Raw genomic sequence first — 23,304 nt, 5'->3', positions numbered from 1 at the left:
GGTGCTCATTTGCCCATCCCGGTGACAGCTGCTGGGCTCCCACCCAGGCCTGGGGAGGAGTGTAACAGGTTTCAGACCCTGCTCCTGGCAGACCGGGCATGCTCCAGGCTCCAGCCTTCCAGGCCACCCCTGGGTGAGGTGGGCCCTGAGGGCCAATCCTGATGATTCCGTTCTGCAGCTGCTAAAAATACCAAGGCTATCTTTCGTTGATTGATCGGTTATGGCTTGTGGGGAGAATTTCTGGGAAGAACAAGGTATGCAGGGCAGGAGGGAGCAAAACTAGGTCACCTTGTACACGAGAGAGGAAGCCACCACCATCTCACAGAAGGGTGGGTGGAGATGCCGACTGATGGGGAGGCGGCCCTGACGTGGCTCCTGAGTTAGAGCTGGGGAGGGGAGCATGAGCCACACAGTGGGGGGCTGCTGAAGCTCTGTAGGGAGCGAGCAAGCCCTAGGCTGGAGTTGGAGGCCTGAGGTCTCATCCCAGGTGTGCTGCCGGCTGGGCCAGTGACTGTCGCAGACACCTTTGGTGTCCCATGTCACACCTCCTCAGTGCATCTCTGGTTTCAGCTGCTGGGACAGTTCCTTGGGGGTCTGTCTGCTCAGGGACTTCCTCAAATCTTCCTTTCTGCCGCTGGACAGTTCTGGGAGGCAGCTGTACCCTCTCAGAGGTCCTGGTTCCCTGGGGCAGCGGTCGGCAAACTCATTAGTCAACAGAGCCAAATATCAACAGTACAACGATTGAAATTTCTTTTGAGAGCCACATTTTTTAAACTTAAACTTCTTTGAACGCCACTTCTTCAAAATAGACTCGCCCAGGCCGTGGTATTTTGTGGAAGAGCCACACTCAAGGGGCCAAAGAGCCGCATGTGGCTCGCGAGCCGCAGTTTGCTGACCACGGCCCTGGGGTGACGACTTCAATAACACGGCCGAGCTGAAACCGGTTTGGCTCAGTGGATAGAGCGTCGGCCTGTGGACTGAAGGGTCCCAGGTTCGAGTCCGGTCAAGGGCATGTACCTTGGTTGTGGGCACATCCCCAGTAGGGGGTGTGCAGGAGGCAGCTGATCGATGTTTCTAACTTTCTATCCCTCTCCCTTCCTCTCTGTAAAAAAATCAATAAAATATATTTAAAAAAAATAACACAGCCGATATTAGCTTCTCCTCCTCTCTCCTTTTCCCACTTCCTCACTCCCATTCCTAGGATCACAAACAAGTCCTTGTTCTCAGGGGAATCCAAATTAAGGCCCAGGACTTACCTCTCTAGGCCTCAGCTTTCCCACCCAGAACGTTTGGGGACTGAATCAGTGGTTATTCTCAAGGGAATGTTATCTGAATGAGCCGGACAGTCTTCTCAAAGGGTTGTGGTGAGCCACCTAAGCTAAGAAAATAGCCAAGAACTGCAGGGTCTAAGGTCCTGTGAGTCCACAGGTTGACAAGCTTAAAGAACTGCTGATGTGGTTCCCAGTGGTCACCGTGACACCCCTCAGGACAGTGTACCCCAAGCCCCTAGCTCACAGGCATACTGTAGAGAGTGAGGAATAGAGTGAAGAAATAAAATGGAGTCCCTACCGTCAAGCTGCTAAATGACGAAAATCAAGAAGGTTGAGGCGTGAGGAAAGTATTCTTGCTTTAGCCCAGGGACTTAAAAGTTTTCTATAGCTATCCTATTGGTAATCCTCTGGTCACCCCCTGAAGGACGAAGGAAAGAATGTTTGGGTGTCCACTGGCTATCCTGGAACAACCCAGAGGCTAAGAAGGCAAGGCTGGTTCTTCTCAAGAGTGTAATTTTACTATAAGAACGCTTAGCTTTTCATTCTTGGGAACACTCTGGGTATTGCCTAGTTGTGTTTCTGGTGTGCGAATCCTAAGAGCCGGGAATAAAACTTAGTCATTTATTTCTAGCCAAAGCTTCCTGCTTCGTTTGTGCGAGGTCAATAAGGGCACCCGTGTTTGCCCTTATTGGGAAACAGATATGCTCTTTCCTTTGGGTTTGCCAAAGCCATCGTTGCAAGAGCAAGCATGTGGAGAGAACCTGCGCAAGCAGAAAGCCAACACAGGGGAAAGCAGGGAGAGAAGGAGACGGAGAGGCGGAGGGAGACAGAGACAGAAACAGGAAGACAGTGGCCAACTTAATCTTACGATTATTGGATCCCTAGGCCCAGTCATGTAAGTCTACCTCTAGACTTTTCACTGTCAAAAGCCAATAAACTCCCTCTTCAAGCAATTTTTTAATGTTTTTTTTTTAAACTGATTTTTAGAGAGAGAAATAGGGAGAGGGAGAGAAACATTGATGTGAGAGCAAAGCATCAATCAGCTGCCTCCTACAAGGCCCCTCCAGGGAGTGAGCCCGCTACCCGGGCATGTGTCCTGACTAGGAATCAAACCCGCAAGCTGTTGGTGCACAGGACGATGCCCAACCAACTAAGCCACACCAGCCAGGGCCCCTCTTTAAATTTAACCCAGTTGGCGGGGAGGAGGGAATAGCCAAACTCCATTTGTGACAACGCTGATGAAAACTGAAGGACATTATACTAAGCCAGTGGTCGGCAAACTCATTAGTCAACAGAGCCAAATATCAACAGTACAATGATTGAAATTTCTTTTGAGAGCCAATATTTAAAACTTAAACTTCTTCTAACACCACTTCTTCAAAATAGACTCGCCCAGGCCGTGGTATTTGGTGGAAGAGCCACACTCAAGGGGCCAAAGAGCCACATGTGGCTCTTGAGCCGCAGTTTGCCGACCACGGTACTAAGCAAATAAGCCAGGCATAGAAAGACAAATATTGCATGATCTCACTTATATGTGGAATCTAAAATATTAATTAATTAGTTAATGTCAGTCTTAGTTTGGTGTCTGTTGCTTACAACTGGTGAATCCTAACTATACCTACATTTTCCACGGTCAGTGGATAACGGGGGCCCTTGAAGGCCTAGCAGGCCACCTCGCCCAGCCCAACCTCTAGATTAGGAGGCAGCAAAGTGCAAATCTCTTCCAGTTTAATGGTCTGATTGTCAACAAAGCACTGAAGGTGGTGGTGGGAGCGGGGGGAGGTGTGTGTTTCTGCTTCACAACAGGCATCCTCCTAGTTTCACAGTGAACCAGAGTTTTATTTGGTTTGGAACTTGGTTTTCTCCTCTTTCACCATCGTTTTCAGATTGGCCAGTGGCCTCTTAGAAAATCTAGTTATCGAATCAACAGTATGATTTTCATCCCCCCCCCCCCAAAAAAAAAACCCCAAAAACCCAGTTCAATTGTCACACGTGCTATCTCCGTTATCTTTACAGCAGCTCTGACAGAGACCCCAACAGCGCCTTCTTCCTTGGTAATACACCCTCAGACGTTTCTCTGGCCATGTGGAATACAGAGCACTCTTTCAAGCTCCCCCAGAAGGTGATCTGACTCGAAGGTGAAATTCTGGCCAATGGTGTTTAAAGAGAGGGAGTGGGTGCAACTTCTGAGAAGAATCCTCAAAGGGAAGACCACCTTCTCTTCTTCTTTCTAGCCAGCCACATGCAGCTTGTGACAGGGAAGCGTGGCAGCGAGTCCTCTCCAGGTTCGCTCAGTGGATAGAGCGTTGGCCCGTGGACTGAAGGGCCCCACGTTTGATTCCAGTCAAGGGCATGGACCTCCTACCTTGACTGCAGGCTCAATCCCTGGCCCCAGTCGGGGCATGTGTGTGTGCGCGCGAGAGGCAACCAATCAATGTGTCTCTCTCATATGGATGTTTCTTGCTCTCTCTCTCTCTCTAATTCTCTCTCTCCCCCATCCTCTGCCTCCATTCCACTCTCTCTAAAATCAATGGAAAAAAATATCCTGGAGTGAGGATTAACAAACAAATAAAAAGAAAGGCAGCTATCTGGACTACCTGCTGAGCTGGGACACCGCAGAGCAGCAAGACAGAGGGGGCTGGAGCCTGCGGCAGGATGCACCAAGCCAGCGACAGACTGGCTGTCTCCCAGAGACAGTAACTCCCACCTCCTTTAAGCCACAGGGAGAGTGGTTTCTCGGCTACACGTTGTGGACGAAAAAAGGGGTTCTATGGAAAGTAAGGCGATCTTATCCTAAATTCTGGTGGGTATTCACATCCCAGGCCTATCACTTCTTTGGTGAAGGTTTATCTTGGCCTTAAGTAAGCCCTGTCCATTGTTTCTGTGCATCTAGTTTCACACACCTTTGAAATAAGCATAACCACCCTCAAGCGAGCGCACAATCTTACTAATTCCAACCCCTGCCTTGCTTTCCCCCACCTCCACGTAACCCTCCCTAGCGTCCCTCCTTAGTTTCAAATGCATAAAGGAACCTGCAAACTGTTTTTCTCTGAAGCATTCAGTCCGTCTGTTGAGATCTTGCTTCCAGGTGTATTCTCTTTTTTGGCTCAAATACATTTTTATGAAAATTCTCTACAGGCTTGAACATCCTTATGTCGAATATACTAAGCAAATCCTAAGGAAACCAAGGTAGGAATGACGAACTCTTTATTCCGTAGATAAGAAAACGGAAGGTCAAAGAGGCCAAAGGGACGACCCTGGTAAGCAGCTGAGCCCAATGTGGAGAACCCAGGAGGACTGGGAGAAAGGGGTACACTGGGTACCTCTGTTCTCTAGGGTTTGGATTTTTTTTTTTTTTTTTTTTTCATTTTTTTTTTTTTTTTTTTTAAATTTCTTTATTGATTAAGGTGTCATATATTTGTCCTCATCCCCCCATTCCCATCCCACCCCCCTCCCCATGGATGCCCCAACCCTCTGTTGAACTTAAGCATTGGTTAGGCTCATATGCATGCACACAAGACCTTTGGTTGATCTCTCCCCCCTCCCCCCACCCTCCCCATCCTCCCTCTGAGGCCCGATAGTCCGATCGATGCCTCCTTGTTTCTGGTTCTGTTCTTGTTCATCAGTCTATGTTGTTCATCATTTCCCCTAGATGAGCGAAATCATGTGTCACTAGAGATATACTTATAAGAATTGAATGTGCGACGAGCAATAATAGTTATGCTGACAGGCAAATGAATCAGTCTGTAGTGAGTTTCTTTCTGGTCCAACAGTTCTTTTGAGACCCAATATCAATGTCCACCAGTTCCTTATGAGTACATGTCGGCACTGACCCCTCAGCTCTGGATGGTGGACAAATGGTGGTAGTGCAGGTCCGACTCCCTCTGGTTTGGTCTCGGCCGGATCCAGGGGCACGGCTTCACCCGGATCCAGGGGCCCACGGCCTCACCCGGACCCGGGATCCATTCTCACTCGGATCTAGGGGCACACAGCCTCGCCCAGACCCAGGATTCAGCTTCATCCGGACCCAGGGGCGCATGGCCTCACCCGGACCCAGGGGCGCGTGGCCTCTCCCAGACCCAGGGTCGCGTGGCCTCACCCGGATCCAGGGGCCCACGGCCTCACCCGGACCCGGGGCCAGGCTCACCCGGATCCAGGGGCCCACGGCCTCACCCGGACCCGGGGCCAGGCTCACCCGGATCCAGGGGCCCACGGCCTCGCCCGGACCCGGGGGCCAGGCTCACCCGGATCCAGGGGCCCAGGGCCTCGCCCGGACCCGGGGCCCAGGCTCACCCGGATCCAGGGGCCCAGGGCCTCGCCCGGACCCGGGGCCCAGGCTCACCCGGATCCAGGGGCCCAGGGCCTCGCCCGGACCCGGGGCCCAGGCTCACCCGGATCCAGGGGCCCAGGGCCTCCCCCGGACCCGGGGCCCAGGCTCACCCGGATCCAGGGGCCCAGGGCCTCCCCCGGACCCGGGGCCCAGGCTCACCCGGATCCAGGGGCCCAGGGCCTCGCCCGGACCCGGGGCCCAGGCTCACCCGGATCCAGGGGCCCAGGGCCTCGCCCGGACCCGGGGCCCAGGCTCACCCGGATCCAGGGGCCCAGGGCCTCGCCCGGACCCGGGGCCCAGGCTCACCCGGATCCAGGGGCCCAGGGCCTCGCCCGGACCCGGGACCCAGGCTCACCCGGATCCAGGGGCCCAGGGCCTCGCCCGGACCCGGGACCCAGGCTCACCCGGATCCAGGGGCCCAGGGCCTCGCCCGGACCCGGGACCCAGGCTCACCCGGATCCAGGGGCCCAGGGCCTCGCCCGGACCCGGGACCCAGGCTCACCCGGATCCAGGGGCCCACGGCCTCGCCCGGACCCGGGATCCAGTCTCACTCGGATCTAGGGGCACACAGCCTCGCCCAGACCCAGGATTCAGCTTCATCCGGACCCAGGGGCGCATGGCCTCACCCGGACCCAGGGGCGCGTGGCCTCTCCCAGACCCAGGGTCGCGTGGCCTCACCCGGATCCAGGGGCCCACGGCCTCACCCGGACCCGGGGCCAGGCTCACCCGGATCCAGGGGCCCACGGCCTCACCCGGACCCGGGGCCAGGCTCACCCGGATCCAGGGGCCCACGGCCTCACCCGGACCCGGGGGCCAGGCTCACCCGGATCCAGGGGCCCAGGGCCTCGCCCGGACCCGGGGCCCAGGCTCACCCGGATCCAGGGGCCCAGGGCCTCGCCCGGACCCGGGGCCCAGGCTCACCCGGATCCAGGGGCCCAGGGCCTCCCCCGGACCCGGGGTCTAGGGTTTGGATTTACCTCCTATCTGATCACTAGAGACTGTCTAATCTCAATTTTATTTTTTCCACAAGAAACTGGGACTGGGGTAGGGCAGGGCTGAAGTGGGAACAGGTGGCTCCTTCAAAGGCCTTAAGAATTCTAGAAACTCGTATCAATGCCATTTGCTCATGAACTTCAGAACGCCCATCATGTCAAAAGTCCAGGCACAAACAGAACCGATTCTGCTTCCCTCCTTCCTCTAACACACCCCAGAGGCTTTGGGCAAAAAGGGGGCCACTTCTTTTTCTATTCTTAAACAAAGTGGCAGAGACTCCATTTAAACCCGAAAAAAGACAATAAAGAGATTTGGTTTCAGGAAAGGTCATTTGCTTGGTTAAACGTGTTGCAGTTGAAGGACGGCCAGCAGTCCCAGTTGCACCCAATTCAAAGAACGAAAGTAAATACATATCTAGGGAGGCCTTGGCTACTGGGAAGGTGATTGTGAAACTCAAGGTCCCAGCTGAAGTGTTAAGTCGGCCAGGTGGAGGCGGTGAGGGAGCTGGAGACAAAGCACAGCCCCTCACGGCACCCCCCGAGAGCTGGCCCAGGAGAACTCAGGCCCACATCTGCTGCCAGATCTGATTTCATAAGAAATTCAGGAAACAGGGGTTTTTTACTTTTTAAAGAACTCTCTTGACTTCTCAGTGTTTGGCCACTGGTGTGTTCATTGTTTTATTCCCAGTGCCTCCCAGTGCCTGGCATGTAAGAGGTGCTTAACTGAACGACCAAAAAAATGAGTTGATAGTAATGCATATAACAACCCAATTAAAAAATGAGCAAAAGCCCTAGCTGGTTTGGCTCAGTGGATAGAGCGTTGACCTGCGGACTGAAGGGTCCCGGGTTCGATTCTGGTCAAGGGCACATGCCCGGGTTGCAGGCTTGATCCCCAGTGTGGGGTGTGCAGGAGGCATCCAATCAATGATTCTCTCTCATCATTGATGTTTCTATCTCTCTGAAATCAATAAAAATATTTTTTAATATATTTTTATTGATTTTTTTTTTACAGAGAGGAAGGGAGAGGGATAGAGAGTTAGAAACATTGATGAGAGAGAAACATCGATCAGCTGCCTCCTGCACAACCCCCACTGGGGATGAGCCCACAACCAAGGCACATGCCCTTGACCGGAATCGAACCTGTGACCCTTCAGTCCGCAGGCCGATGCTCCATTCACTGAGCCAAACCGGTTAGGGCTCAATAAAAATATTTTAAAGATAAATAAATAAATAATGAGCAAAGGACTCGAATAGACATTTTTCCAAAAGAGAGATACGAATGGTCATTGTGTGCAGGAAATGCAAACTGAAACCACAATGAGATGCTACTGCCCACCACTTGGAAGGCTATAATGAAAAAACACACAAAACAACCAGTGTTGGCCAGCACGTGGAGACACTGGAACCCTCGAGCACTGTTGGAGGGAATGTAAAATGGGGCAGTTACAGTGGCAAACGGTTTGGCGACGGTTCTCCAAAAAGTTAAACATAGATTTACCGTAGGACCCAGCAATTCCACTCCTTGGTATATACTCAAAAGAATTGAAAACAGGTGTACAAAGACTTGCACACAAAGTTCATGGCAATACTGCTCACCATCAACAAAACAACAACCCAAATGTCAGCCATGGATGACGGGTAAACAAAAGGTGGGATACCCAGGTAATGAAATATTATCTGTCCATAAAAAGGAATGGCATACTGATACATTCCAAAGCATGGATGAACACGACACCATTAATAAAAACGAAGACACTCTTTGTATATTTAATGATATGAAAATGTCTCACGTGTTTTAGGTGAAAAAGCACATTTTTTTAATAATGTAAACTGGCCCTAACCAGTTTGGCTCAGTGGATAGAGCATCGGCCTACGGACTCAAGGGTCCCAGGTTCGATTCTGATCAAGGGCATTGTACCTTGGTTGTGGGCACATCCCCAGTAGGGGGTGTGCAGGAGGCAGCTGATTGATGTTTCCCTCTCATCAATGTTTCTAACTCTCTATCCCTTTCCCTAAAATAAAATAAAATAAAATAAAATAAAATAAAATAAATTCAATAAAATATATTAAAGAGCATTTAAAAAAATAATGTAAGCTGACATTTCATGGTGTAACCTCATACCAGCTCTCCTCCAAAAACTCCACACTCATGACCTCCTGTGATCTTTATAACCACTCCCTGACCAAGAAACGTGCCCACTTCACAGGAGAGAAAATGAGGCTCAAAGCAAGTCAGGAAGACAGGCAAGCTGAGGTTCAAACCCAGGACTGCCTCGTTCCTAAAGCCTTGATACAATACGAAATGAATCTTTGTAGAGCCTGATGGCTTAACACGGGCTTCCGTATAAGTCTCACATGATCCTCACGTCAGTTTTGGACCATCTATTAAAAGGCTTATTTCTTTCTGTGGATGAAGATGCAAGAGGTTCATTTTCTTAAGGTTCTAACTCTGGTGGGGGGTTTTGTGTACTGCTCTTTATTTTACTTTTTAAAATATTTTTTATTGAGTTCAGAGAGGAAGGGAGAGGGAAAGAGAGATAGAAACATCAGTGATGAGAGAGAATCATCGATTGGCTGCCTCTAGCACCCCCCCCCCCCCCACACACACACACACACTGGGGATGGAGCCCGCAACCTGGACATATGCCCTGACCGGGAATCGAACCGCAGCCTTCCGGTTTATTGGTCAGTGCTCAACCACTGAGCCATGTTGGCCGAGCTGTGTACTGCTCTTTGTACTGCAGCCCACCCACAGCCTCCCCTGGGGGGCCTGCAGTGGCGGGAGCAGCACACCTGAGGCGGATGGGGCCCTCCAATGACACGGGCCTGGCCCCTCCAACCGCCACCTCTCAGTGCTCAAGCACAGCTAGCCCTGTTTATTGTTCTCTTGTGTATCTGACTCCTCTTCTTTGCTGCCTCTGTTCCTATGGTCCTGTCCTCATGGTCCCCGCACACCGCTCCTGGAACAAACGGTAATGGCCTTGCATCCTAACGGCACAGCCCCCTGGTGGCCCACACCTGGAAAGCCTGGTGCCCCAGTGTCAGCCTAGCCTGGCCTTCAAGCAGGAGCTGGGCACAAAAATATAGGCTGGCTGGTTCAGGGAACTCGGGTGGGACAGCTGTGACACTCTGTCACTTTCCGAGGCTGACAGCCAAGTCCAGGCTAGAGGCCTCTCTGGGCACCAAGGCTCATACCGTCATAAAGGGTCAGGCAGAGGCCACAGGCAGAGCTGGGCTCTGATTAGTCCTGGGAGGCAGGGATGGTCAGGTCACCTGAGCAAACAGATCTGCAGAATCGACTTGGGGGCGAAGCTGTTTGTTTGGTCTCCCGTCAGATTACTGTTGGGTGGAGGTGCTTGGGACCTGGGCCAGAGGCCTGGAGGTAGATTCTGCTCCTGCTGGAGGCTGGAATTAGCCCAGGTCCCGAGCGAGGCCTCTTAATCCTTTCAGAAGCCACCAGGGAGGGCGGGTGAGTAGATGTGAGGGGCCCATCGAACTGCAGAAACATGCCCCACGCCGAGGCCGAGCGTCGCTCCCTGGGCAAGGTGCCAGTGCCATGCCAGCCACCAGCAAAAAGGCTTTAGAAACAAAATTGAAAGCAATTGCTTGCTTTTGTTCCAAGTCTTGGCCTGGCCTCTGCCCCTCCACCCACAGGCATTTGATGCCAGGCTGGCCCCCAGCCCTAAGAAAAATATAAATCATCAACAAAGCTAAAAAACTAGTAACTGCCTAGGTTTACAAATTTCATTTCACTTTTATAAACTTTATTTATTGATTTGAGAGAAAGAGAGAGGAAAAGAGAGAGCGAGAAAGAAAGAGCAAGAGAGAGAGAAAGAGACATCAATTTGTTGTTCCACTGATTTATGCATTCATTGGTTGCTTCTTCTCTTTTTAAATACATTTTTATTGATTTCAGAGAGGAAGGGAGGGGAAGAGAGAGATAGAAACATCAGTGAGAAAGTCATTGATCGGCTGCCTCCTGCACTCCCCACACTGGGGCTCAGAGCCTGCAACCCAGGCATGTGCCCTGACTGGGAATCGAATGGCAACTTCCTCATTCATAGGTTGACGCTCAACCACTGAGCCATGCCAGAGAGTCATTGATGGGCTGCCTCCTGCACTCCCCACACTGGGGATCAGAGCCTGCAACCCAGGCATGTGCCCTGACTGGGAATCGAACGGCAACTTCCTCATTCATAGGTTGACACTCAAGAACAACATTCTAACCAATTGTATCTAGAATACATAAAGAACTCTGAAAACTCCACAGTCATAAAACAAACAATCCAACCAGAAATTGGACAAAAGACATGAAGAGACAGTTCACCAAAGAGGATGAATAGGACATGAAAGGATATTCAACATCATTAATAATTAAGGAAATGGACACTAAAACCACAGTAAGATATCGCTATATTTACTTATCACAGTGTCACAAAAAAAAATAGTGACAATACCAAATGCTGGCAAGGATGCTGATCACTTACATTGCTGGTAGGAAAGTAAAATGGTATAGTCATTCTGAAAAACAGGCAGTTTCTTTAAAAACTAAACATGTGCCCGGCCGGTGTGGCTCAGTGGTTGAGCGTCGACCCATCAACCAGGAGATCATGATTTGATTCCCGGTCAGGGCATGTGCCTGGGTTTTGGGCTCCATCCCCAGTGGGGGAAGTGCAGGAGGCAGCCGATCAATGATTCTCTCTCATCATTGATGTTTCTAGCTCTCTCTCCCTCTCCCTTCCTCTCTGAAATCAATACAAATATATTTAAATTTGTTAAAAAGTTTTAAAAAGAGATCAACTGACATCCTGCCATCCTGTACTTTTTGTTTTGTTCAGCAAAAATTAGCAAAAAAAAAAAAAAAGTAGCCCTTAATCCCAACACTCAGCATGAAACAGTTGCCCCTGCCAGACCTGTGTCCCCCCTCCTCTCAGGACAAGGTTATTAAACTGTGGGCCTCAGGGACATTGTAGACATGTGCAAAGCCATTGTTTCACAAGCACTACCTGTATAATAAATAACTCATCACTGCAATGAACTGAAGCTCTCAGCACCAGATTGTGGGTTAAGAATTTCCTTATGTGATCTCACTAAACCCTCACAACATGACACATGAGAAAAGTCAAGTTCAACTTCAGTGCCAAAGCTACCAGCTAGAAAGTGGTTCATTTGAATCCAGGCCTGTCTGACTAACGTTTCTGCCTGTAGATTAAATCAGTACAATCATGTTGGGAAGGTGAGGAGGGCTTCATACCCAGAGTCAAAAGAGTTCAAGCACAAGCAAGATCTCCTACAAGTCTAGAGGCTTCATATTTGAAACTATAATATAGTCCTATGGGGGGAGGGTTCCGGCCTCTTTAGGAAGCCTTCCCTAAGCCCATTTCCACCAATCCAATGCTCTCCTGCTTTGATTGACAGCACCCACGGTGCAGCACCCTTCCCGCCTTGAGTCAGTGAGTCTATGGTCTTCCCTGTAGATCCTTTTTGGACAAAGAACTCAGTAAAAACAAGTTTGTACCCCCCCCCCCCCGCCACACCCTCTACAGTAGGGTGCACACCTACCTTGTACAAAGCATTAATGTGTAACCGATGTGTACCAGTCACTGGCTACAACGTTCAAGTTTATAGTTTATTTTCTGTTGTTACATTTAGAGTGGAGGCGCTCCTGTGTAAGCCGCATAGGGCTGTCATTACCAAATCACTTTGTTAATCATCTCTGAGGAATTAGGAGAAGAGTCTATTTTTTGTAACCATTATGGTTTCCATCCCAAACACTTCCTGGCTTAATGCAATCCCCTCATATAGGGATAGCATTTTATAGTTTCCGATACTGGTCCCACCTAATGGCAGCCGTCCCCCTGGAGGGTGGTCCATGAAGGCCACTTACCCCTCTGCCCCAACCATCCCCATCACGTCACTGGAGCCCCAGCTCTGAGCATCACCCCCAATTCTGAGAGGTTCAAGTCACTGTTCTCTCTGTCCTTCCCAGCTCCAAGGGCTCCCAAAACCCCAGATCAGCGATTTTCAACCTTCTTCAGCTCATGGTACACATCCACTAATTATACGATTCTGTAGCACACACACAAATATGATTTTTGCCGATCTGACAAAAAAAAATAGGTATAATTTTGATTCATTCACACTGGACAGCTATTGTGTTGCTTGTTGTTTTTTTTTTTTTTTTTAATCCTCACCCAAGGAGTGAGGATATTTTTTCCATTGATTTTTAGAGAGAATGGACGGGAAGGAGGAGCTAGGAAGGGAGGGTGAGGGAGAGAGAGAGAGAGAGAGAGAGAAAGAGAGCGCGAGCGAGCACGCTACTTGAGAAAGACACATCAATTGGCTGCCTCCCACTCTCGCCCCAACTGGGGCCAGGGATCAAACCTGCAACCGAGGTAAGTGCCCTTGACCGGTAATCAAACCAGTGACCCTTCCGTCCGTGGGCTGACGCTCCAACTATTGAGCCAAACTGGCCAGGGCCTGTCATTTTTCTATATGGCAATCTAAGGGAAAAGAGGCCAGTGCCCCTAACCAAGTAGTCAGGCATTGCGTGTTTAAACATTCTTGGGACACACCAGGGTGCCTCCTGCAGCACACCGGCTGAAAATCGCTGCCCTAGATGGATGCCACTATGTCGCAGGTGGCCCAGGCCAGCTTTAGAGAACGGAGGAAGCCTGTTCATCTCGGGTTCGTCAAGGAATCCGTGTTAGATGGCTCCCTCCGAGGCTCTCCAAAGCCCCACACTGGGGTTTCCTTGGGGAAGGGGATGTGGCGGCAAGGGGGAAGGACTGGTGGTTCAGGGCACCTGCAGAGCAATGGACAGCTTCTTATTTCCTTCAGGGAAAAGGGCTCTGGACAGCCTTGACTTTTTAATGATTTATCTAGTATTTTATTTTATTTTATTTTATTTTATTTTATTTTATTTTATTTATTTTAGAGAGAGAGGAAGGGAGAGGGAGAAACATGGATGAGAGAGGAACATCATCAATCGGCTGCCTCCTGCATGCACCCCTCCTGGGGATCAAGCCTGCAACCTGGGCACGTGCCCTGACCCGGAATCAAATCGGCGACCTCTTGGTTCCTGGCCTGGGTAGATGCTCAACCACTGAGCCGGGCTGGACAGCCCTGACGTTGATGGAGAGAGGAGTGCCCAGCAGATCCAAGGACTGGACTTGTGGCTTGGCAGAGACTGCCATCTTAGCAACTGGCCAGGAGCGAGGACCAGGTGCAAGAAAGAGGCCTCTGACAAGGGGATCCCGTCCTACCTTCAAATCGGTTGGAATTCCTACCCAGGCACCATTCGAAGGTTCCCAAGGACCAGCCCTGCCTCAAAGGGAAGGCTGAGAAGAGCAAGCCTCCAGCAAGGAGGTAGCATTAGTGAGCAGCAGCTCACCATGCTCAAAGGTTAGGGAACATGCCGGTTAGGTGCCAAAGGTCGTGCAGCAAATAGGTGGAACGCCAGGGCTGTAACAGGCTACCCTGGGAATCTGGTAAATAACAGGCCTAGAGTATTGAGCAGCAGACTAGCAGGCTGTACGGAACCAGATTAGAAAGAGCAAAGGACAGGAGTACATGAGCTTTGACACCCTTTGACTTGGAACAGGGAGCCATGATCACCTTGGTTTAGGTTTTCCCCGCTAGACCGTACGTTTCTGGAGGGCTGGGTCCAACGGCTTCCCCAGCCACAGCACCCACCAGGGGCTGGACAGAACATGTTTTCAGGAATGTCCGAGATTCTTGAAGGTTTCTGAAGGGCAAACTAAGAGTGGAAGCGATGGGGAGGAATTAGGCCAAAAGGCTTAGAAATCTTCTCTCTCTGGGTAAATAGGTTTTCCTGAGGCCTGGTGCCTCTCCCCTGGAATCGCAGGCCGGCAGCAGGAAGGTGACCTGTTGTGTGTACGCACACCAAAAAGTCAAAGTTCAGAAATGTTGCCAGGTATCCAGAGGTGGCCTGACTGAGCATCGTGAAGCACGTACACTTTGGGGGCGGGGGGTACCTTTCCTTGGAGCCCTCACAATAAAAGAGGGCACCCAGGAGTCACGAGGTGGGGGCTGGAGGCTAAGGGGCGGCCTACGTGGCTGAGCTTGCCCAGGGAAACCCTGGAAAGTAGTGAGAAACAGAAAACGAGGCATAGGGATCTCAACGCAAGTTCAAAACACTGTGATCTTGGCATTCTAGCCAAAAGAGGGGTTTGTATCTTCCCCCAGCTCCCACCAACCAATTGTTCTCCTTTGAACCGAACGGTTCTCTCCGATGAGAAGCCTCTCCGGCCTTCTCCTCCTTTTCCCATGCCCAGGCCCACACGCTGAGATCTGGTGTCCACCACTGTGTCCTGACCCCAGACGTAGGACCTGGCCCAGCTGAGCAGCCGGGCCGGCTCAGTGGTGCCCAGGCCTGAAGATGATTCCCTCCACTGAGAACATCAGTGGGAGCCCAGCCCTGCTAAACAACACCACTTGCACATTTGCAATCCGACAGGAAGGCAGCATTGACTGGTGCTGCACAGAGGCATCAGCGCATCCTCCACCTGCCAGCATCCCACCCTTTGCACGGAGGACAGAAGCCAACAGGCCGGGTCAGTAGGAAGGATCAGAGGCAGTGTTTGGCGGCGGCTAATGAGGAGAAGGGAGACTGCTGAGTTTCGTGGCCTGGGGTGAGCAAGACCGGAATGAAAACCCCCAACTCCATCCCTGGAGCGGGGTCCAGGCCTTGCCCTTCCCCTTCAGACTAGGCTGAGAAAGGCCCGCGCTCCTGGCCCGCTTCCTGTGCGTGAACCGAAGACTCTTAGCGACCTGGACCAGAACCCAGAGTCAGGGCAGGGTCCCTGCCCGCCACCAGCCGCGCCCCACTCTGCGCCGGCGACGCCAGCATTTCCTGTTGCCCGGGTGCTGGTGCGGGGGAACCGCTCTCCCGAGAGCCGCCCATCGGCCGAGCAGCGGTGGGATCGGCCCCCAGCGAGGCTGTGCAGAACCTCCCGGGGGACCGGCCCGCCCCCTCTCTTCCCCGGAGCCCCCCCCCCCCCCCCCCCCCGTACCTGATGAGCCGGACGCCCAGCACCCTGGCTTCCTGCCAGCCCCGGGAGAGCACGGTGCGGGTCCCTAGCACCCCCGTGCTGCCGACGCACAGCCTCCCCAGGCGCAGCATCCCGACGCAGACAGCCATGGCTCGCCGCGCCCGGGTCCCGGCGGCAGGAAACTTTTAAAGAGAGCCGAGGCGGGGCGAGCGCGCAGCCGGCGGGGAGGCGGAGAGGGTCGCCTCTGCCTATGGGTGCGGAGGACTGGGCCCGGCGGGGCGGGGCGAGGCGAGGCGTGGCGTGGCGTGGAGGAAGCGACTCCGCGCCCGGCCACCTTCCTCTGTGCCCGCGGCCCGCTATCGCCCACCTTCGAAGAATTGCCTGGATTTCCCTCTAGATCCGAGGGCCCGCGGCTGCCGCCCAGGGCAGGTTCGTTCCCCTCCCAGCCACCAGGGACCTGGGTTTGGGGGCGCAAGATCCGGTGGACTTCCTAGAGGGGAGCCAGTGGTGCTTGAATGGGGGCGGGCACCCCTTCGTCCATCCCTGGAGACCGGTTTAGCGCGCGGGTTACGTGCAGCCTCCGCTCCACCCCCGCCCCCTCCCGCCCTTGTGTTCCCCAGGCCTGCCAGCTGGGTCAGGGGGCCGCGGGGACAGGACAAAAGGTGCCGCGGGTGAGCGAGCCCAGCTGGGCCACACGTTAGCTTGTACCCCCATCTCCCATGGGGCAGCCTCCCCGTCCCTGTTCCCGGGCCTCTGCCTTCATCGGCCCACCGGTGCGGTAAGGTGGCCTCAGGCACTGCCACCTGGCTTTCACCGCCCCTCATCTGCCCACCCCGGCACAGTTCCCGTGAGCTGCCCCCGGAGCAAGTGGAAAGCAACCTCACTCTATTTCCAGATCCTCTTCCTGGTCCCCTGAAGCCCAGGGGTGGCTGCAGGACTGAGAGGGAACTGCCCATCTCTGGTCCGGGCTGGAAAAGGTGGCACTGGGCACCAGGGTGGCACGGGTGCCAGGTCCACCCTGTCTGTCTCGAGCCTTGACCCTTCCTCCAGAGGCGGAGAGGGAGAGCAATGGGGCAAAGGCCCCGGCAAGGTGACCTTCCGTCTCGTGACCCAGAGGTGCTGACGAGAGCTGGGCTAGACGGAGGGGACAGCTGAGGGTGGGGGGTGGCCTGAGAAGACCTCTGCCCTCATCTGGGAATGTTGGCTCACGTGGGAAGGATACTGTGCTGCTCCTCTCCAGGATCCTGAGAGGGAAGCCCTGGCTCCTGGGAAGGCTCTCCATACTTCACATGGTGTGGAGCCCGGCCGCGGCGGCTCAGGAGTTGAGCGTGGACCTATGAACCAGGGGGTCATGGTTCGATTCCCCGTCAGGGCACACGCCAAAAGTTGCGGGCTCAATCCCTGGTGTGGGGCGTGCAGGAGGCAGCCGATCAATGATTCTCTCGCATCACTGATGTTTCCATCTCTGTCTCCCTCTCTCTTCCTCTCTGAAAACAATAAAAATATGTGTGTGTTTTTAAATGGTCTGGGAATGGAACAGGAAGGAAGATGGAGGAGCAGAGAGATGATGGGAAGCTGGGCTTGCAAGGGCAGGCCTTCCTGATGAGACTCACTGACTCAAATAGCCCAGCCCAGGCATGTGGGGTGAGGACGAGTACCCCAAGTCTGGGATATTAACCTGCCTGGCAGGCTTTGCCACTAGCTTGCTGGGTGACCCTGGGTAAGTTGCTGCCCCTCTCCGGGCCTGTGACGTGAGGGGCGGACACCCATCTTGCAGGCCCTTCCACTTACCTTGCTGGGTTGAGGGTCGGTCTTGGGGATAGAGACGGATGAGTTCATCCTTGAACTTTGCTCCAGCCTTGGCTCTCCACACACTGCGTTTCCCTGCTTTTCCAGACACACATGCCATGGAATCACAGCCAGCAGTTTCAGAATACCTCCCACAAGTCAGACTCCTCATGGCTGTTACCTCTGGCACACACAATGCCCCTGCAAGGAACAGGCGTGCCTTGGAACACGTTCTCATGGGCGAAGAAACAGACTCAGAGAGATTCAGCTACTTGCCCAAGGCCACAGTGACACAGGCCAAGGCTCTCCCCATGCTCGCTCTGTGGCTTTGGGTGCGTTGTGGAGCCTTTCCAGCCTCCGTGGCCATCTTTAAGGCGGGGAAAGAATAGCAGCCTCCTGCCAAGGGTTGGGGTCAGGATTGAGTACCGTGGTACAGAACTGGTGCTCCGCCAGTTTTCAGTTTTTTTACTTTCACCCTCCTCTCCTTCCTCCTGTGTCTACACTCTGAGACCTTCCTCCGTGGCAGGCGTGGCAAGCCTATTTTAGGAGGAGGAATTGTTTTTCGTGTCTGCAAAGCCATGAGAGTCCTCGTAGACACTGGTTCCATGGGAGAGGGGAGAAAGGCTGGGAGAAAGGATAGTGAACATACCCGATGTGTAAGTCCCCGAGTCTTTGTATTGGGCCATGTTGACCAGAATTCTGGGAGTGGGAAACGGGGCACGTGGACCATCCAGGCCCTTCAACTTTCCTTCCTCTTTCTTCAACCACCTCCATTCCTCCTAGCTCCCCGAGGGTCTTTCCGCCTGAACTGAGCACATCTGCTGTAAGCTGGACATGACTCACACAGTACGTGGTCCCTATGATTTTGCGCCTGCCATTGGCTACTCTGAGAAAGCCCTTAGCCCCTCCCCTTTGTCAATACCCTTCCCATCTGTGCTTCAAAAATGGCTCAAACTGTAAACACCACCTACAGATTTTTTAAATTCTTATTATTAACCTATGAAAAAAGTCCAGAAGACTTCATCATAGTTAGAAGACGTTGTAAATACTATGAACCTGGAAGTCACACCTGGGAGGGATGCCAGTGGGGGGAGGGATGCCAGTGGGGGGGAGGGATGCCAGTGGGGGGGAGGGATGCCAGTTGAGAGGTAGAGAGAGGGCTGGAGATGGGGAGTGGAGGCACATGTTCTTACCTTATAAATCAAGGTGTCAGGAGATCCTGCCTACCAATGATGGACATGAAATAAAGGAGTATGGGGGACTCTTTCCCCTTCCCCACGTGGGAGTCTGTACTTGTTCTTCAATAATTTTCCACCTTTCATATATATATGTGTGTGTGTGTGTGTGTGTGTGTGTGTGTGTGTGTGTATGGAGTATGTTATTCAAAGTTACAAAGGCAGCCAGTATATATACAAAATAACAGGAAGCTATTTAGGAGGACTTGGGGAAAAGAGATGGAAGTACAAATCCTTACCTATCAAACAAAACCAAGAAATAGCTGAATAACTATGTGGTTTGGAAGTAAATCACAGAAGATAATAAAACAAATGGCTAAAATAGTTCAAAATGTTCCCCTTTGGACGTGAATAGACATTTCTCCAAAGAAGATATACGAATGGCCAATAGGCTCCGGTAATGACAACATTACTAGTCATTAGGGGAATGCAAATCCAAACCAGAGTGAGAAATCACCTCGTACCCATTAGCATGACTCTTCAAAAGAACAGAAAACAAGTGTTGGTGAGGATGTGGAGAAACACTGTGCACTGTTGGTACAAATGTAAAATGGTGCAGTTGCTATGGAAACTTTTTTGACCGTTCCTCAAAAAATTAAAAACAGAATTTACCACATGATCCAGCAATTCTACTTCTGGGTATGGGTCCAAAAGAATTGAAAGTAGGGCCCTGGCCAGGTTTGTTCAGTGGTTAGAGCATCGGCCCATGGACTGAAGGGTCACCGGTTTGATCCCTGGCCCTTTGGGGGGCCCATGCAGGAGGCAACCAGTCAATGTCTTTCTCTCTCTCTCTTCCCCCCTCCTTCCTCCCTTCCACTCTTCCTGAAAAATCAATGGAAAAAATATCCTCAAGTGAGGATTAAAAAAAAATAAAGATTTGAAAGTAGGGACTCGAGCAGACATTTGTGCACCAGTGTGCATAGCAGTATTATTAACAGCCAAAAGACAAAACAACCCAGATGTTCTTCAATGGATGGATAAATAAAATATGATATACATGCCAAAACCGGTTTGGCTCAGTGGATGGAGCGTCGGTCTGCGGACTGAAAGGTCCCAGGTTCGATTCCGGTCAAGGGCATGTACATTGATTGCGGGCACATCCCCGGTGTGGGGTGTGCAGGAGGCAGCTGGTAGATGTTTCTCTCTCATCGATGTTTCTAGCTCTCTATCCCTCTCCCTTCCTCTCTGTGGAAAATCAATAAAAATATATTTTAAAAAAAATATGATATACAGGGTGGGGCATGAGCAGGTTTACAGTCGTGAGTATGCAAAACACCAGAGTTTATTCTTGTATTATTGTTTATTAATTACTAGAGGCCCAGTACACAAAATTCGTGCACAGGTAGGGTCCCTAGGCTTGGCCGGCAATTAGGGCTGATCAGGGCCTCCCTTCCCCAGCTGCCAGCCAGGGCCTTCCTTCATTCTGTGCCATCCCCTGGTAGTCAGCGCACGTCATAGTGAGCAATTGGTCTCCCAGTTGAACTCCCACGGGGCCAATTTGCATATTAGGTTTTATATATATATAGCTTATATTAATTTCCATATGAATAACTGTAAACCTACTTTTGCCCCACCTTTATACTACAATAGAATATTATTCAGCCTTGGCCCAGCCGGCATCGGCCTATGAACCAGGAGGTCATGGTTTGATTCTCGGTCAGGTTCCCACGCCCGGGTTGCGGGCTTGGTCCTCAATGTGGGGCATGCAGGAGGCAGCCGATCAATGGTTCTCTCTCATTCTTAATGTTTCTATCTCTCTCCCTCTCCCTTCCTCTCTGAAATCAATAAAAATTTATTTGAAAAAAGAAAAAAGAACATTATTCAGCCTTATAAAGGAAGAAAATTCTGACACATGCTATAACAGGGATGAACCTTTAAAGCAGGCGTCCTCAAACTACGGCCCGCGGGCCACATGCGGGTGTTTTTGCCATTTTGTTTTTTACTTCAAAATAAGATATGTGCAGTGTGCATAGGAATTTGTTCATAGTTTTGTTTTAAACTATAGTCCGGCCCTCCAAAGGTCTGAGGGACAGTGAACTGGCCCCCTGTTTAAAAAGTTTGAGGACCCCTGCTTTAAAGCATACACTAAAGTGAAATAAGCCAGATACAAAAGGATGAATACTGTATGATTTCACTTATATGAAGAGCCTAGAGAGTCACATTCATAGAGACAGGAAGTAGAATGGTGGTTACTGGAGGGAGGGGGCATAGGGAAGATGAAAAAGTTCTGGAGATGGATGGTTACACAACAATGTGACTGTACTTAATGCTACTGAACGGCACACCTGAAATGTTTAAAATGTTAAATTTTATGCCCTCGCCGGTTTGGCTCCGTGGATAGAGCGTCAGCCTGTGGACTGGAGGGTCCCGGATTCGATTCTGGTCAAGGGCACATGCCTGGGTTGTAGGCTTGATTCCCAATGGGGGGCATGCAGAAGGCAACCAATCAATGATTCTCTTTCATCATTGATGTTTCGATCTCTCCCTTCCTTTCTGAAACCAATAAAAATATTTAAAGATTTTTATTGTCTCTTTTACCACAATAACAGGAAATGGTTCTTTTTGGAGCATGGGACTGAGAGGAGGTGTAAAGCAGAGAACTGCTCTTCTTGGTTAAAAGCCTTTTTCTTGTTGTATTTCCCTAAGACGGCGTACGTGCTTTATCTTAATAATTTTTGGTAGCAGGGACTAGTATGTGAGGTTTTCACTCTAAAGCGATGAGTGCAAAGGGCTTACATAGGCCTGTGGTCACCCTGGGAAGAATCCAGCTCTGCTTCTTTTTCTCTCAATGACCTTGAGCAAATATCTCCTCTCTGGTGTAATTTTTCATAGCTCTCTGTTGTAATCGACTGTTTCCAAGTAGCATATGAAAAGCGCCCCTTTTAAAGGATTTTCTTCACTGTATGTCTGAGAAGGGAGTACTGTACTGAGAAATACCACAGCGTTGGTGGGGGCGGGGGGAAGGGGGAAGAGACGGCTAGCAGCCACATAAAGGATAGCAAGATGAGGAAGAGAGTTTTAATTTTGAAAGAAGAGATGATAGTGACTTGGAATATAATGCTTATACTTTGCCCGTTAGATCCAATACCAAACAGTACATAACAGTAGCCAATACCAAAAAAAAACAAACAAAACGAAAAGGCTAGTAAAAATTGTTCTAAAAACGAAAGCTTCTGATTTTCAAATGGAAAGTGAAAAGAAGAAACTTGTTCTGAACTGCTGTGTAGGGTAAACTTATTTTGATCACAACTGATAATTGAAGGCGGACGCAGGCCGAGGTGATCTGAAACAGTCAGTATTTTCTTGCAGACAGCCCCAAATCGAAAAACCAAATAAGCTGCGATCCCAGCAGCTGCCAAACGTTGTGCAAACCTTGCTTTCATAGAGTGTGGGACAACAATCTTTCTTTGGATGATGTCATTTTTAACTTGAGTCAAAGTCAAGAGCTCAAGTTAACTGTACAGTCTTGGATAGAGACCCAGTGCCTTGGTAAATGAGAACAAATCCAACGTATCTCCCTTTCCTCATTCGTGGTCTCACAGACATTCACCGAATGCTGACTTCCTACCAGGCACCACGCTGGGTGCTCAGGCTGGAGATATGCATGAGACAGGGCGTCTGTCCTCAGGGAGCTCACTGTCCAGTAAAGGACACCGGCCCTGAGGCCATGCTGTGGGTGAGAGGGTGTGGGGGACAGCACCTACCCTGGGCATGTCGCGGAAGGTCTCCTAGAGGTCTGAGCCAAGGCCTGAGAAACGAGTAGTGTATTCGTTTCCTATCACTGCTGGAATAAATTGCACAAATGTAGTGGCTTAAACAGCAGAAGTTTATTCCCCCACAGTTCTACAGATCAGAAGTCTGAAGTGTCTTATGGGACTAAAATCAAAGTGTTGACAGGGCTGGTTCCTTCTCGAAGGTTCAGGGGAGAATCCTTCTTTGTCTCTTCCAGCTCCAGGGAGTCCTTGGCTTGTGGCCACAGCACTCTTCTCTCTGCCTTCGTGGTCACACTGCCTCCTCTCCTATGTCCAATCTCCCTCTGCCTTTCTTATAAGGACACTTGTGACTGCATTTAGGGCCCATCTGGATAATCCTGGGTGATCTCTCCATTTCAATATTCTTAATCACATTCTAATTTATTCAATCACTCCCCTGTTGATGGATTTTTATATATCCATCAACTAGAGGCCCGATGCACGAAATTCGTGCAAGGGTAGGCCTCGTAGCCCTGGCGGCCTTGGCCGCTGCCTCGCAGCCACAACGGCTGCCTTGGCCCTCGCAGCCCCGGCTTCGTTCGGAAGGATGTCCGGACGGTGGTTCCACTGTTCAGCCGTTCGGTCGATTTGCATATTACGCTTTTATTATTCTAGAAGATTGATTTCAGAGAGGAACAGAGAGATAGAAACATCAGTGATGAGAATCATTGATCGGCTGCCTCCTGCATGCCCCCTAGTGGGGATCGAGCCTGAAACCCTGGCATGTGTCCTGACAGGGAATTGAACCCTGACTTCCTGGTTCATGGGTCAATGCTCAATCACTGAACCATGCCGGCCCGGGCTCATCGTTGATGTTTCTATCTCTCTCCCCTTCTTCCTTCCTCTCTCTGAAATCAATAAAAACATCCTTTGAAAAAAATCTTTCTCAAAGTGACAGCTGCTGTCAGGCCCTCACTTTGCT

The 23,304-nt window shown here is 51.2% G+C and overlaps 1 protein-coding gene across 1 annotated transcript in view; it reads right to left on the bottom strand.

Moving 5' to 3' along the window:
* The window catches only part of ACSF2 (acyl-CoA synthetase family member 2), a 30,229-nt gene extending 14,437 nt beyond the window's left edge, over positions 1-15,792 (bottom strand). The window contains exon 1 of the mRNA XM_079798390.1: positions 15,629-15,792. Within this exon, the coding sequence (XP_079654516.1) occupies positions 15,629-15,756 (128 nt within the window). The 5' untranslated portion in view covers positions 15,757-15,792. The remainder of the gene's footprint in view (positions 1-15,628) is intronic.
* Positions 15,793-23,304: the final 7,512 nt, after the last annotated feature.

The sequence above is a fragment of the Cnephaeus nilssonii genome, assembly GCF_951640355.1.
Source record: "Cnephaeus nilssonii genome assembly, chromosome: 19".
Classification (NCBI taxonomy): Eukaryota; Metazoa; Chordata; class Mammalia; order Chiroptera; family Vespertilionidae; genus Cnephaeus; species Cnephaeus nilssonii.
The sequence above is the reverse complement of the archived record's forward strand: the minus strand, read 5'-3'. Positions and strand labels throughout refer to the sequence as shown.